Source organism: Varanus komodoensis, unplaced genomic scaffold (genome assembly GCF_004798865.1).
Source record: "Varanus komodoensis strain SLA01 unplaced genomic scaffold, ASM479886v1 scaffold16, whole genome shotgun sequence".
Lineage (NCBI taxonomy): Eukaryota > Metazoa > Chordata > Lepidosauria > Squamata > Varanidae > Varanus > Varanus komodoensis.
Genome location: NW_025335468.1, coordinates 1,750,401 through 1,764,805, shown reverse-complemented (window position 1 = coordinate 1,764,805; position 14,405 = coordinate 1,750,401). Strand labels below are relative to the sequence as shown.

Here is a 14,405-nt window from a genome sequence, read left to right as displayed (position 1 = left end):
TTCATACAATGAACCTTTGGATGTATTCACTCAGTTATTCAATCATATTCATAGGAACAGTTACATTCGAGGGGTGTTTATTTGGCATTTTAACCTTCCCTGTTGGGGAATGAAGGGGAGGGTGGGGGACAAGATCACACCAGCTCTGCTGTGATGGACCTGGAACTGACTTATTGGAGTATCTTCCTGATAAATTGTTCTGGCCTGGCTTAAATGAATTTTGCTTCCTTCAGAATTCCATTCTAGCGGTACATTGAATTTGTGCTGGAGGAAAAAATTTGTGCTTGTTCTGGATCCCAGATGTATCAATTGCATGCAAGTTTCATGATTAGTCCTGGACTCCTCTCGCAAGACAGGCAGCGCTGTTGAAGGGTGGTTGGAAACAGCAGGCCTGCAATTTGACTAACAACAGCTGCTTTCATATTTTCTCTGTGATCCAGAGTGAGATGGGCAGGCCTTCTAGTAGCTTTATACATTAAAACAAAATCTGGTTCACTTGAAATTCCTCAGATGTTTCACCTTAATGGAAACTTCTAAATTGATCATAAACATTTCAATCCAGGGGGAAGCCACAGCATGCAACTTGGGCCGGGATGTCTGTGCAAGGTTAAAACAGGCTGCTTTGCATCAATCGGGGCTGAGCAAATTTTAGTCTGGGAAGCAGACGGAGAATCAAGGAACAGCTTGCTGCTCAGCTCACACTTGGCCAAGCAGTTTGTTTTCAGTACCACAACTGCAGAGATCCTTTCATGCGGGAGGCTTTTGTTGTTTTTCTGGAACTTTTGCAGAATTTATTTATTTATTTATTATTTATTAAAACATGTATATGCCGCCCCATTCGCCGAAGCCTTGGGGCGGCTCACAACATGAAGAAAAATACAATAGTAACAATATAAAAATAACAATATAAAATAAATAACAATATAAAAGAATTCACATTAATTATTTTTTATTGGCCCTGTTTTGTATGGCTTTTATCTTTCCTGCCACCTTTTATCTTTCCTGCCACCAGTTTTAATTATATTATATTAAAATCATTATATTATTAAATCAGTTTTAATATGCTGTTGTTAATTTAACCCATTTCTATACTGCCCCAATAGCACAAAGGCTCTCCTGGTGGTTAAAACTGGCATCACAACTATTTTATATAAATCTTTAAAAAAAGGAAAAAAAGCACAGCTACTGAATCTGACTCTCCTGGGAGCCCAGTCTGGTTCTCTGGGATTCCCCAGGTAGCCACATCCCTTCCTCCTGCCCACCATTTCTCTGGTGACTTCCTGGCTCCGCAGTTTGAATTCCATCTCCCAAGGCTTTTGCTACCGGCGGAAGGAGCCGGGAGGTAACACAGGCCGGCATTTGACCTTCCCGAGAGCTTCTTTGGCGAGGGAGTGCCCCTTGGGCTGGAAACGGGCGGCCTCCCTGGTGACTCCTCCTTGCATCCGCCCTCCAGATTGACATGCTGCAGGCAGAGGTGACGGCCTTGAAGACCCTGGTGATCACATCAACTCCTTCCTCCCCGAACCGAGAGCTGCACCCCCAGCTCCAGAGTCCCACCAAAGCAGTCTTCAGGAAAGGGCATGGGCGCAACAAGAGCACCAGCAGCCCCGGCGCAGCCACGGCCACGAGCCCCAATTCGCCCGTGGAGCCGGTCAGCAGCGAGTTCAAAGAGGTGGGTGAAGCTCAAGGGCAGCCCCGCAGCGGGATGCCTTGGGATGGGTGGCGCTGGGCCACCCCCAGCATCCTGCACATCTGTGGGGTGGGACGAGATCAGAGGCCTGAGGGAAAAGCTACCTTGCACCGGCTGGCCCCACTGCACGAGGTGCTCCGGTGTGCTGGTTTCTTTGGCTGCCTGAGCCCAGCCCACGGTTCACACAGTCATGGATGGGGAGAGAAGCCCGTGGTTTCTGAGGCACTTGTTAACCACGACAACAAGCCCACCCTTGCTGGGCGCACACAGCATGCTGAGCCAGGTGGGTAACTGAGAATCCTGCTAGCACTGTAGCAGCCAGTGGGGCTTCTTTTCCTCACCTGAGGCGGGCCGCAGTGGCAACAGGGCACTTAGGGGTGTGGACCCGGCTGATGAAATGATCAGCACGCAGGCTACGAGCGCAGGCGAGAGGAGCTCGTCCAGAAGCGCAAGCAAGCGCCTGCAGGATTCCCTTATAGGCCAAGGCCGCCCTGATAAAGTGTATTGGGAAGGGCTCTGTGCCCTCTGCGAACAAAGTCTTTCTCTTCCAAACCTTCCTTCCCTCTCACACCAGTTTGCTTTCTCTCCTTGTCTTTTCTGTCTCTCACTCTCCCTCTCCCTCCCCTCTGCCCCTCTCCTATCGGTCTGACCCTCCCCTTCCTCAAAGTCTGGGGTGCCCACCCTCCTCTCCCTGCTTCTCTGTATCGTCCCTGCGAAGGCCGTCCACATCACCTATGAGCCAGGCTGGCAGTCCCTGGCAGCAGACTCTTCTCTCTCCTCTTCTCTCTTGCAGCAGGTAATCTCCCTCAGGTTGGGGTGGCAGCAGGGTGGCCCAGGGCCTGCCAGGGCAGGACTGGCACACCCTGAGAGAGCAGCGTGGAAGGGACTGCTCTGGCAGCTCGTGCTGGCATGAGGCAAAGCCTCCTCTGCAGCGCCACCGAGGGGCCGCTCCACCTTCACACTGGTTCCTCCGAGGCGTTGCTGGGGGACCAAGGCTGGGGAAAGGCAGCGAGGGTTGGATGCCCTAGCCTCTTACACCTCCCACCTTTCAGTTCTTCGCTTAATACTAACACCCATCTTTTGTTCTTGTTTCTCTAATTGTTTCTGTTTCCCATATTGAGACTCTGAAGTTGTCTCCTGTATCAGGTGAGCAGCCTCTGTAGCGTAGCCCTCATATCCTGCCAGTTCAGACTTTCCCCTTGGGGCTGAGCAGCTCCCTTCATTGTTGCAGTCCTTCACACCTGTGTGTGTGTGTGTGTCCATGCTTTGTTCTTTTTCTTCGATATGGTGGAAGCAGGAGTGGAGTGAATGCCCTTCTTAAATATTCAATTTTGTAGCCTGTTACCTGTCTCATTTTGAAAGATGCACCTGGATACAGTGGAGTTTGGCCACTACCGTCAATAAATGTGCTGTATATTCTAGGATTTTGCCAGGTTTTTTTTTTTTTTAGAAATGCTGGGTGTGGTTGGGAGAAGCAGGCTGGTATCTTATTTCTGAAGAGAAATAATGTAGATTGTGGCATTCGACTGTAATTTTGAAAGGGTCATCAATCTACAGAGTGAAGGTGAAACTCAGAAACCAGAAAGGAAGGAAGAAAACACAGAGAGCCATCATTTTTGACAAGGCATTGCAATGGCTGCTATCAGTTGCCTGTTTTTTCTGCATAGTTCCAAGCAGGTTGAAATACCTTTCACTGATTCCACTGACGCCAAGCCGACTGTGGCATTCACTGCCACAGGAAGTAGTGATAAAGCCACCAATGTGGGTAGCTTTAAAGGGGGCTTAGATACATTCATGCAGAACAACGTTGTCGATGACTCCTGGTCTTAACAGCTCTGCGCTGCCTTCAGCATCAGGGCAGTGTGGCTGAGCACACCAGCTGCCGAGAAACATGGTGGGAAGTGCTGCTGCAGTCATGTCCTGCATGAGCGTTTCCTGCAGGTAGCTGGGCAGTCACCATGTGCCCAGAATGCTGGACCAGAGGGATGCTTGGGCTGATCCAGCAGGGCCCTTCCCATGTCCTTCATGGCTCCTCCACAAAAAACAAGCAAGGGTGTTTTCTCTGTCCCTCTGCAAATGCAAACTGTGGATGTCTGCTCTTGTGAACTTGCTCCCTGTAGTGGCTTGCCCTGTTGAAATGCCCCATAAAAGGCCTTCGGGGGCAGTGTGGGGGACAAGGCACCGCTTGCATCCTGCTTTTCCATCCCAGCATGTCTTCCAAAACCCAGACACCTTGAAATTTAGAATGCTTCAGCTGTGGATTGTTCTGGAACTTGGGCACGAGATCAGCTCTCTGGATATTCATGTGTCTCTATTGAATGTCCTTTTCTGAACTCTGGTGAAGGGACTCTTTGCTGGGATGGGAAGTGGACTCTCTCTGGTGGAAGAAGGTGGGAATTGGGCTCACAATGGACTGGTGCTTTCTTTTCCCGGGATGGCAGTGGAGTTCATGCATTCCTGGCTGTTGTGTTTCTGTCTTCCATTTGAGATTCAGTGGTAGAAGGAATCAGTTTTTCTCATGCACTGCAGCATGTGGATTCCTACTAGCCTGGGCATTGCACAGGTTAATGACTCAAGGTGGCTTTGTTTAAATGAATTTGGTGCAGTGTCATCGGATGCCTTTCTCCCTGCCATGACTTTTTCTTCTGCCTGTATACATCTGGAGATTGTCTGACTCCAAGGCAGTAGAGTCAGCTGGTTGGCCCACAGGTCCCACCTACTCTGTTTGGTCACCTCACAGGTTGCACACCAAAAAATGAAGAGAGTGCTTATTCTGAGGGAACCTCCTGCTGCCTTCACTGGGTTTTCCTTTCCTTTTTCTTTCCGCTACCTCCATCCCATTGTGCTGCAGGTGGATTCCATTTTGTTTGCAGAATTCCAGGCTTGGAAGGAGTCCCCAACTTTGGACAAATCCTGTTCTTTCCTTGAGAGAATTTACCAAGAAGATGTGGGGCCTTGTCTGGACTTCACCAAGCATGAGGTGAGATTTGGAAAGAGCCTGTGCTAAAGCTTCAAAGACATGATGTTCCGCCTCTAACAGCTGTTCTCTCCTTGGCATTTTGCCTTGGTGACGTGAATTCCTTGTCTGTTTCCTTTGCTGCAGCTCTCGGAGCTGGTTCAGGCAGCCGTGGAGCAGAACACGCTTACCATTGAGCCAGTGGCTACCCAGGCGCTGCCTGTGGTGAAGGTGTCAGCCATGGAATGCGGCGGACCAAAGTAAGGGCCGAGCAGCGGCTTCTGTGCCTCCCCCTTCTCCTGGCCTCTGAAGAAGCACAGAAGCGCCATTTTGTTCGGTGAGTGGCACAGTCCCAGCTGCAAAGAAACAGAACTGTTGTGCTCCAGGATGCCTCCCGTTCACTGCTACAGTAGCAGTTGGCTTTCTGAGGCCAGTCCTTCTGTTCACTGTTTTATTTGTTTTCTAGTTTTTCTTTCAGCTGGTACTGTGCAGCCCACTAAACAAAATGGAAGAAACCAAGGGAAGTCACCAATAACTACGGAAAGAATGGGAATGGGGAGGAGGCAAAATCTGGAGGACGGCACAAAATGAAGATCTGATCGGAACTAAGTCAATGTGTTGGCCATGAAGATAAGTTAACCTGCTGGGAGTGGGAAAGGATGGTGCCTCCATGGAGGACGCTCTCTGCTCTCACTAGTTCAGCTTCAGAAGGCTGAGGATGTTTTAGTTTGGCCTAAGCCAGGGACAGGCAACCTAGTGCTCTCCCGATATTCTGGACAACAGCTCCCATAACCTTGGCCATTGGCCATGCCAACTTGAGCATATGGGAGTTGTAGTCCAGAAATCCAGAGGGCACCATTTTGCCTAGCTTGTCTTTAGGAAAGCTGCAATACAAATATAGGTTGGAAAGGCCTTTTATACTGCAGTCCTATACCTGCCTATGTGAGGGCTTGATAGAGCCTGATGGAACTTACTTCTAAGTCAGCAGGCACTGTGAGATGCTTGTGCTGCTGAGTGTTAGCCGGCAGTGAGAATATGAGAGCAGTTCCTGTGCAGGCCTATTTCATCAGTTTATAGATTATGCACATTGTTTCCTTTAGACCATTTGGCAGTCCTGTTCTAGCATACTGAGAACTTTTCAGAGATGTGCTCTTGTGGAGCAAAGCTAATCCACCCCACTTTTCAGATCAAAATCTATTTTCCCCATCTATTAATCCCTAAAGCTACCTTGCTGTGGTTCTGACATTTTGAAACGACACCCTGTCTTTCTGCTTTTGAGGCCTTCAGTAATCCACAAATCCTGCTTCTTTGGAGGAAGAGGTCGCAACAAGCACTCAACCCTCTTGTGGACTTTTCTGTTGCAGTTGTTTGCTGCAAACTACCATATATACTGGCGTGTAAGATGACCCTTGAAACCAGAAACAGTGCAGCAAAGATCAAGGGTCATCTTATATGCCAGGAAAAAAATATTATATTCATTGCTTTTTTAAAAGGATAAAAATAAAGACAATTCTATTTACAAGCTCATTTTAGTAATCATTAATAATCAAAAAATAATAAAATAATTAATAATCATGAAACCCCCTTTCTTTTTGGTACTGGAGGAGCTTGTCCTGTGTTGCATCACTGATTTTGTGGGCCTCTTCCCTCTCACTTGCCCCCCCATGCCAGTCTGCAGGGCAGGCTCTGGCCTTCCTCTCTGACAAACCCCATGTATGGCTGAAAACATGTAGATTCCCCACCCCTTTTAAAAAACAGAAAGAGAAAAGGTTGATAACTGCGCAGTCCTATACCTAGACAGTGTATAGGTAACTCTCAAAAGTAAGCTTCATTGATTTCAGTTTGGTTTGGCTTATCCCAGGTAAGTGGATATAGGATGGCAGCTAAATTTCTGCTCAGTATCGGTCATGCTTTCTACATGCATTCCAGCCCCATGCCAAGAATAATGAATCCTGATTTTGCTTTCCTGCTCTTGTTTCTTCTCGCAGTGGGTTCCGGTCCCCAATTGTAACGTAAGTTATTTCTTTTAAGCCAGTGATGAAAGGATGTTTGCTCCACTAATAAGTTACTAACTTAGCTAGTTACTAATGGCTTTGAAGTTGGGGCTAGCAAGTAACTTTTTTAAAACCCCTAATGGTTTCCCTACGGAAGGCATAATCTATAAACCTTGGTTGGCCTGACTTTCTGCAGTGCTGGAGGGAAAAGCCTGGAGGGGCCTCTGTGGCTAACCATGTTCGATATTCTTCTAGTACCTTAAGTTTCCATGGCTTTTAGAGTGGCCAGTTGGTTCCCAGACAAAAGCTAATGCTTCACTAACACTTTCTAGATTCAGATCTTGAGCGCAGGAAACTTGAACGGCCTGCAGGTGGCCTGGAATACTTTCACATCATCTCAGCAAGATTACTCGGATGTAAGTCCTCCTGAATTCAGTGGGAATTCTTCCCTGATAAGTATACTTAGCATTATGTCTAGAGATAATCCACATGGTGCAACGCATAAGCAAAAGAGGTTAAATCCCAGCCTGTGGCATATCTTGAAGAACAAGTGTGAAAGTATATATATCTGCAAATTCTTCAGAATATCACCTTTCTTTAAAAAAGAAGCACATGTGGAGGTGAAGACTTGTGCTCCTGGTTTGGCCCACAATAGCTCTGTTTCATCCTCTCTTCTTGAGGAGTGTCGTCCAATGACATGTGGCTTTGCTTTCTCCGCTCTTGCCTCCCCTCTTGCAGGAAATGTGCCCTGAGTGGCCTGTCTCGAGCTTGCAGGCATCGTATCAAACTGGGGGATTCTGGGAATTATTACTACATTTCACCTTCCTGCAGGGCCAGGGTAAGTCTCCAGAAACCGGGAGAACATTGCCAGAAGGGCAGAAGTAATGGGCTGTAGGTGAAACTGCCTGCTCCTCAGCAGGTTCCTCTGGAAGTCACATGCTTGTGCTGGGGACTGGTTGGCCTGGTTGCCTTCCATCTGGGGCAGAGCATGGAGCCCTGGGGCTGCAGTGCCCGGTGCCCGTATGCACCTTTCCTCTAACAACAAGGTGCCCTGTGGCATCTGGAGGATGGGTACGTGGACTGGGGCATGAGCCTTTTCTAGGCAAGGGGTTAGAAAACAATAGGTAAGTAAAGAAGGTCTTAAATGTTATATTGGTGGGATCTGCAACAAAATGTTGCAGTCTGTATTTAGTTAATGATTAAGAATGTAAAATGGAAGCCATGCCTTCATCAAAAAATGGATCTCCAGGGGATATGGATAAACAGTTGAAATGTACCACTGAATGTTAAAACTACATAAAGCAGAAAACAATGATAGAATGGAAAAGGGGTGCTCCTATGTCGGGTGCCTTCCTGCCAGTCACACCCTTTCCCAGGAGGTTTTCCCAAATTGACAGCCCACTAGATGGCTCAGCTCCCGTAAGCCCCAAGCGTGAGCCATGCTGGTTGAGAATTATGGGTGTTATGGTCTGAACATCTGGGGCATACCTTAGAGCTCAGGCAAGGAATTGTACCAGTCCTCCCTCCATTTTCTGTTACTCAGCTGAAAACCTTCTATGATGACTGAGCATGTTTGGTGCTTTTGGGGTTGCTTGTCCCACTAGGTTTTTACACATGTGCACACACACTCACACAAACTCTTCAGCCAACCCCGAGGTTCCCCCAAGTTTCCTGGTACCTCCCACTTGTTTCCCGGTGACCCCCTTTGCTCTGTGTCTGTTGGCATTCCCCACCCGAGTTTTCCGGGAGAGAAATTGGGCATGCCTAGTATCCCCTTACATGTTTGAGGTATTCATTATTTGGTTGCAAAGAATGAAATACATTGCTCCTTTAATCTTGCATTCTGTTCTGCTTTCAGTGGAAGTCTGCATTTTTCCTGAGGAGATACTCATCTTCCTTGTCAATCCCACATCCCCCAAATTTTATTAACATTATTCATTTGAATATTTGCATAAAATGCAAGCCCTTGGAACAGGGTGTTCTTCTCTTGGAGTGCACCAAAGCAGCACAAAGACCAAAAACCAGAAATATTTTGAAGCTGTCTTAGTCCCGTTCTCTTGAGTGGCCTCTGTTACCCTTGTATGTTACTGGAAGTGGGCAGCAGGCCAAGAGACACTTCTGTCATGCAGCTTCTTGTTTAACTGTGTTCTCTCTCTCCCTCACCCTCCCTTTGTTGAGTCTGGGCATTGAAAAGGCTCTGTAAATATGAAATGCACACACATCGGCATACATGTATTTTAAATATTAATTTATAACCCTTTTTTGTGCATATGTAAATAATGTATCACTGTATTTCAGATTACGGCAGTATGCAACTTCTTCACTTATATTCGCTACATCCAGCAGGGACTGGTGAGACAGGATGGTAAATAATCCACTGGCTTTCTGCTTTTCCCACGTGGCAGCACAGCTGCTTTCCATTAGCAAGTTCAAAAGACTGCAAAACCAACCCTCTGCTTGTAGAGGAGGGCTGCTGAATCAGAGCAGGAATTCCAGTGCTTTGCAGAAATGTTTGCCCCCCACCTCCTTGACTTGTCTACATTATGTTGTGTTACAGCTTGGAATTGAAAGGGATGAATTGGCAATGCGATCCCTTGATTATACACAAAATATTCCACACACTGAAGGTGCAAAATAGCTTTATTGTGGCACAAGTAAACTTTCTGGTTGCATGAGGATTCACGCTCCTGAGCGATACATGGTGGAAGCACCTTGGGCAGTAATTGCAGCTGTGAGACTCCTTGGGGAAGCCTCTTCCGGCCTTGCAATAGAGACTTCTGAGTCCTGCATTGTTTGTCCCCTCATTCAGTCAAAGCTGCTCCAGCTCTGTCAGGTTGGGTGGGTACAGCTGCTGGGCAGCAGCTTCCAAATCCTGCTGCTGTTTCTCAGTTGCACTGAGGTCTGGACTTCAACTGGGACAGTCTAAGACAATTGGGTTCTTGTTCTTAAAGCACTCCAGTGTCAATTTGGGCCTTTGTTTAGGTCACTGTCCTGCTAGAAGGTGAATCCACCCAGCCCCTGTCCCAGGTCCCTTGCAGACTGAGGGTCTTCCTCTAGAATTCCCCCGTATTTGGCTCTGTACATCTTGCCCTGGTCTGCCAAGGAAAATTCCTACATTGTGTTGCCAACGGTCTGCCTGGTCTGCCAAGGAAAATTCCTACATTGTGTTGCCACCGCCAACATGCTTTGCCACTGGGATGTTTTCAGGGCGATGAACACTGTTGGCTTGTGTGTTGTGCCACACACATTTGCAGCAAGGCCAAACGTTCAGGTTGAAGAATTCCCATTGGATTATGCAATGCAAAGGGAGGATGGTGAGCATCTTTTTTCCAAGTGGACGTCCTCCAGATCTTCTTGGACTACAGCCCCCATCACCCCGAGTATTGACCTTGTTGGCTGAGGGTGATGGGAGTTGTAGTTCAAAACACGAGGAGGCACACATTGGGGGAGGCTGATGTGGAGCCAGCCAGCTTGCCTGGACTGCTGCTTTTGTTGTTTGCAACGTGAGGTCTCTCACTTGCTTCCCTCTCTTTCTCTCTGTTTGCCTTGCAGTGGAATTGATGTACTGGGAGATTATGCGGCTCAGAAAGGAAATGTCCATGGCTAAATTGGGGTTCTACTGCAGTGAAATGTAATTGGAGACTGGCACTCCACAAGGCTGGCACCCTCCAAATACTCCACTAGGCACAGAGAGGGCTTGCTGGAAACTGCCTGATAAAAACTGAAGCGATCAGAAGCACAGATGCTCCCCTTCGGATGACTTGCTGCACTCTGGACAGTGCCTACCCGATGTAGATTGCTCAGGGCCCTCCCAAGGGCCCACCACCTCTGAACTCCTTTTTCTCTATGCATTCCACAGCCAGTATAAATAAGCGTATACATGTATCTATCAAGTATATGTAAAAGATTTGCGTACGCAGGTCCTGAGACCTCGGCAGGCCCCTGGGCTCATGACTTGCTTTGCTGCTCTGAAACAGAAAACGGAGCTGGGCATTTCTGCACAACAGAGAGTGATGTGAACTCAGCCACCCAGCTGCTAGCTCCAGCAGCTACTGGGGTGGGTATGTGGGGGGGGGGAGGGCACGGGTTGTTCTCCAAATGCCAGCACCACACAATGGCCTTGCTTGATAGCTGCAAAGTGGACATTCTTCCAGCGTTTCCCAGGCAGCTCTTGTCCTGGGGAGCCTGAAAGAGTCAGCCAAGGAAGGCTAAATCATAAAGACTGCTTTTGATTCTGTTTATTGCTCAGGTTTGGCTTTTAGTTGCATAATGCAGATCCTATACCTCACCCTGTAAAGGCAGGCATTGATTCTAGGCCAAAACTCTTGCCTTGTAGCCCCAGTCACAGCGCCAGCATGGGGAAAGCGCATCACTGAATGTTGCCCACAGCTGTGTCACTGTTCTTGTTCCACCCACCCCCAAACTGCGGAGAGGCCTCCAGGGCAGCCCCCCCAACCTGGTGCCCTCCAGATATGTTGGATGACCTCGGTGAGCATGTGGCAACACATCTGGGCGGCACCAGTCTGGAACCTGTTCCAGTGAGCAGTTCTCCTGGATGGGCCTCTCCTCTGCACGGACTCTTCGGCTGGCTTTGTTGCAGCGTGCCGTTCACCAAGTAGCCTGCACGACGTGTTCCCGCCCTGCCCTGGCTGGCTCCTCTTTGACCGCTTCACCTGCTCAAGCCATCACTTGCCTTGCTGCCTTTGCCTCAGAGCCAGGGCGATCCTGAACCTTCTGGCAAGCTGGACTCCTCAGCCTTGTGTAAAGTTGGCATTGTAAAAAATCGAGGGGTAGTGGGGCTTCGTTGGTAAGATTAACTTTGCCCCCAAATGGTTGAGTTTGGGTACCATAAGGAGTAAATCAGTAGATTTGGAAGACTTTTGAAGGCTGTCTAAAGTGGAAAAGCCCCCTCCCCAGTTTTGATCTGGTTTATCTTCGGACACTGTCCTTGGCTTCCGAAATGAGAGGGGCTGCCTCTGGATTCTCTCTGGAAATGGCCTCCTCTACCCTGTGAGCCCTTCCTCTTCTCAGACTGAAGGGGGGGAGGGTGGTTGATGACTCCTCAGTGGTGAAGAGAGGCACTCTGCACATGTTCAAAAGCACCAGGAATTCCCTCTGGCAGTGAGAGTTGGGCTGAGAATGCTGGCCCAGTAATGGCCCAAACTCAGTAGAAGGAATCCTACTGAACTTGCTCGGCAGCTGTCACTGGGCAAGCACCCTGGCCTGTAGCAAGCCCTTTTGGCTGTCGCCATCGCTTGATGCCTGCACCGTATGCCTGGTTCTGTATGATCCGGCACTGGGCATTCCCAGTCCTGCTCCCCGGAGGAGCATTATTGTTTCAGCTGGCAGAGGAAAGAATTGCCCACCTTTGGTACTACGATGGGGCTGTGTGCAGTGGAGTCGTGCTAAAGCCCGTGACTCTCTTGGTAGTCTCTCCTTAGCGTGGCAGGTAAGTGGCTGTTTGTTGGAGCCCAGGGGATGGAGGGGGGTGGGTTCCCTGCTGCTTTGCTGCTCAGCCGTCTGGGCTGCCAACCTGATAACTCGCAGTAGCACTCGCATGCTGAGGATTATACTCAATCTGTCTGCCTACTTCGCGGCCTGCCTATCTATATACACACACTCAATAGACGCTTTTCTTTCCAAGGATGTATTTGGGAGAATATTATTGGAAATAGACTGATAGGAGAACATGCTGCAACAACACTTGCCCTTTCCTGCATTGGATACAGCTTGCTGTTTGTGAAAGGACAGTTGGCATCCAGATGCATGCAGGAAACTGCACAGCGGGGGGAGGGGTGACGACGACACTCGGATAGCTCGCCATGTAGACAAGGGTGACTCTCGTTGGCCCCTGTGAAAAAGCATCAGAGCCAGTGGCAGGAGTTTTAGGATCCTGTGGAATTCATAATCGGGGATTCTGTGCTCTGCCAGCTCACAAATGGAAAACAAGCCCTTCTGTGAGCGTTTTCTCCCACCAAATTCAGTGCCTGAGGATCCCCAGTCCCATCATTTACCCTAACAGATGGCCTTACAGATGCAACCAAAGTTCATAGCGCAAACTGGCTTTGTCGGCCGCAGAGTGAAGGGGTGGTCTGTATGCCACACGCTAACAGTATTGATGCTCCCACACTGCTGTGTGCAAAGGTTTCCCGTCTTGCCTGGACAGAGAAGGGGCTGAAGCCTGAAGAATGGCAATTACAGTGCGCAAGAGCTTGCTGGTGCTCTTTCTGAAGTGACAGTCCTAAAGCAAAGTGGAAACAAGTATGGATGGGGTTTGGAATACAATAAATAGGAGCTGCAGTTGGTGAATGGGGTTTGTATTGGATCGGTAACACAAGTGATAAAATGGAGGGATTGTCAGTCCTTAGCCACAGTCGAGTGAATCAGATGCTGTAAGCAGGAGCCAGTCAGTGATAAAAATTTGCAATTATTGCCTGCTTCTTTTGCTCTTGCAAGAAACCCAAGGGGCTTACAGGTTTCCCCTCATCTCCACTTTATCCTCAAGGAGAGGCAATGACTGGCCCAAAATCACCTAGTAAGTTTCCTGGCTGAGTGGAGACTAGAACCTGAGTTCAGTTCAAACATTCTAGCCACTGCCACGCTGACTCCCAAATTTATACAAACTAAATTTATGCAGGAGACTAGCTTCATTGTGATGCAAGCCGGTGCCTGCCAGATATTTTCAACTGCAGCATCTGTAATCCCTTATCTTTGGCCATTCTGTCTGGAGTTTGTGGAAGTCTTAGTCCAAAACATCTGGAGGACATCTGGATGCTTACCTGTTCTAAGTCATCCCCCACCAACTACAGCTACTCTTTCCTTGTGTCACCATTTACCTTTTTATGCAGAAGGGGCAACTGTTCAGTTGTTCTCTTGGGTGTGTTACTATCTCCTTATATATTCCTATTTTAATAAAATATACAGATCTCTATTTAATAAATAGACTCCAGTTCTGACAGTGAGGCTGGTTCTTATTGCCTTTGGGCTATTTTATTCCTTTTGAAGCCTGTGTGTATTCCAGATTTAAAATAAACCACATTTTCAAAGCAGAATTTGTCGTATGTTCATGCCACCACTCTTTCCATGGATTATTCCCTAAACTTGAGTTTGGGATCCTGCAGAGATGTGACGGAACTGACTCCCAGCACAGAGTTAGGATTGCCTGACTGAAGGTCAGGATTCCTTGTGAGCCGGGGCCTGGCTTTGTTAAGCAGTAAAAATCATGGAAAGCAATTTGGTCAGGCTGGGTTCAAAATTTGTAGGCAGAGCCTTCTACCTTGACTAGTTCATGGCTGGACATAGAAAAATTTATTTTAGAATAAAGATAATTTTGAAATACATTCCTTTAAGTTCAGAAGTGTATGTTGTCCGGAAAGGTATGTTCACATATGAGCAGTTCAAGGCATATTTCAAAAGAAACTAATCTATCCTTTTCAAGTTGCTAGTGTTTTCTTTTTCCTTCTGACAGTTTAAGAGTTCATCCAGTATTACTACTAATTCTTTTCAATCTGGGTAACTATTAAAGCTAATAAGAAAAAGACAGCAAGGAAGTATATGTCAAGCACTAATTCTTCCCTGGAAAAGCCTACTATTTCAACTCTTTTGCGTGCAGTATGTGAATTCCTGCAACGCATCTTCTATTCTTGCATGCAACTGATCATAGGTTCACCTAATCATAACTCCTCTCAGTTTTGTCTTCTCCAAGCAAAGCATTCCCAGTTCTTTCAATCTTTCTTCCCAGGGCTTTGTTTGCAAATCCCAAATC

General features: G+C 47.8%; 1 protein-coding gene across 7 annotated transcripts in view; it reads left to right on the top strand.

Annotated features, from left to right (window-relative positions):
* RAB3IL1 (RAB3A interacting protein like 1) overlaps positions 1-13,689 on the top strand; it is a 36,886-nt gene extending 23,197 nt beyond the window's left edge. For 2 of the 7 annotated variants that reach the window (XM_044425646.1, XM_044425647.1), the window contains 8 exons: positions 1,454-1,672; positions 2,358-2,486; positions 4,542-4,670; positions 4,794-4,906; positions 6,635-6,658; positions 7,379-7,478; positions 8,939-9,005; positions 10,193-13,689. In XM_044425646.1, the coding sequence (XP_044281581.1) occupies positions 1,454-1,672; positions 2,358-2,486; positions 4,542-4,670; positions 4,794-4,906; positions 6,635-6,658; positions 7,379-7,478; positions 8,939-9,005; positions 10,193-10,275 (864 nt within the window). In that variant the 3' untranslated portion in view covers positions 10,276-13,689. The other 5 variants (XM_044425648.1, XR_006414264.1, XM_044425649.1 and 2 more) reach the window with 5 other exon arrangements.
* Positions 13,690-14,405: the final 716 nt, after the last annotated feature.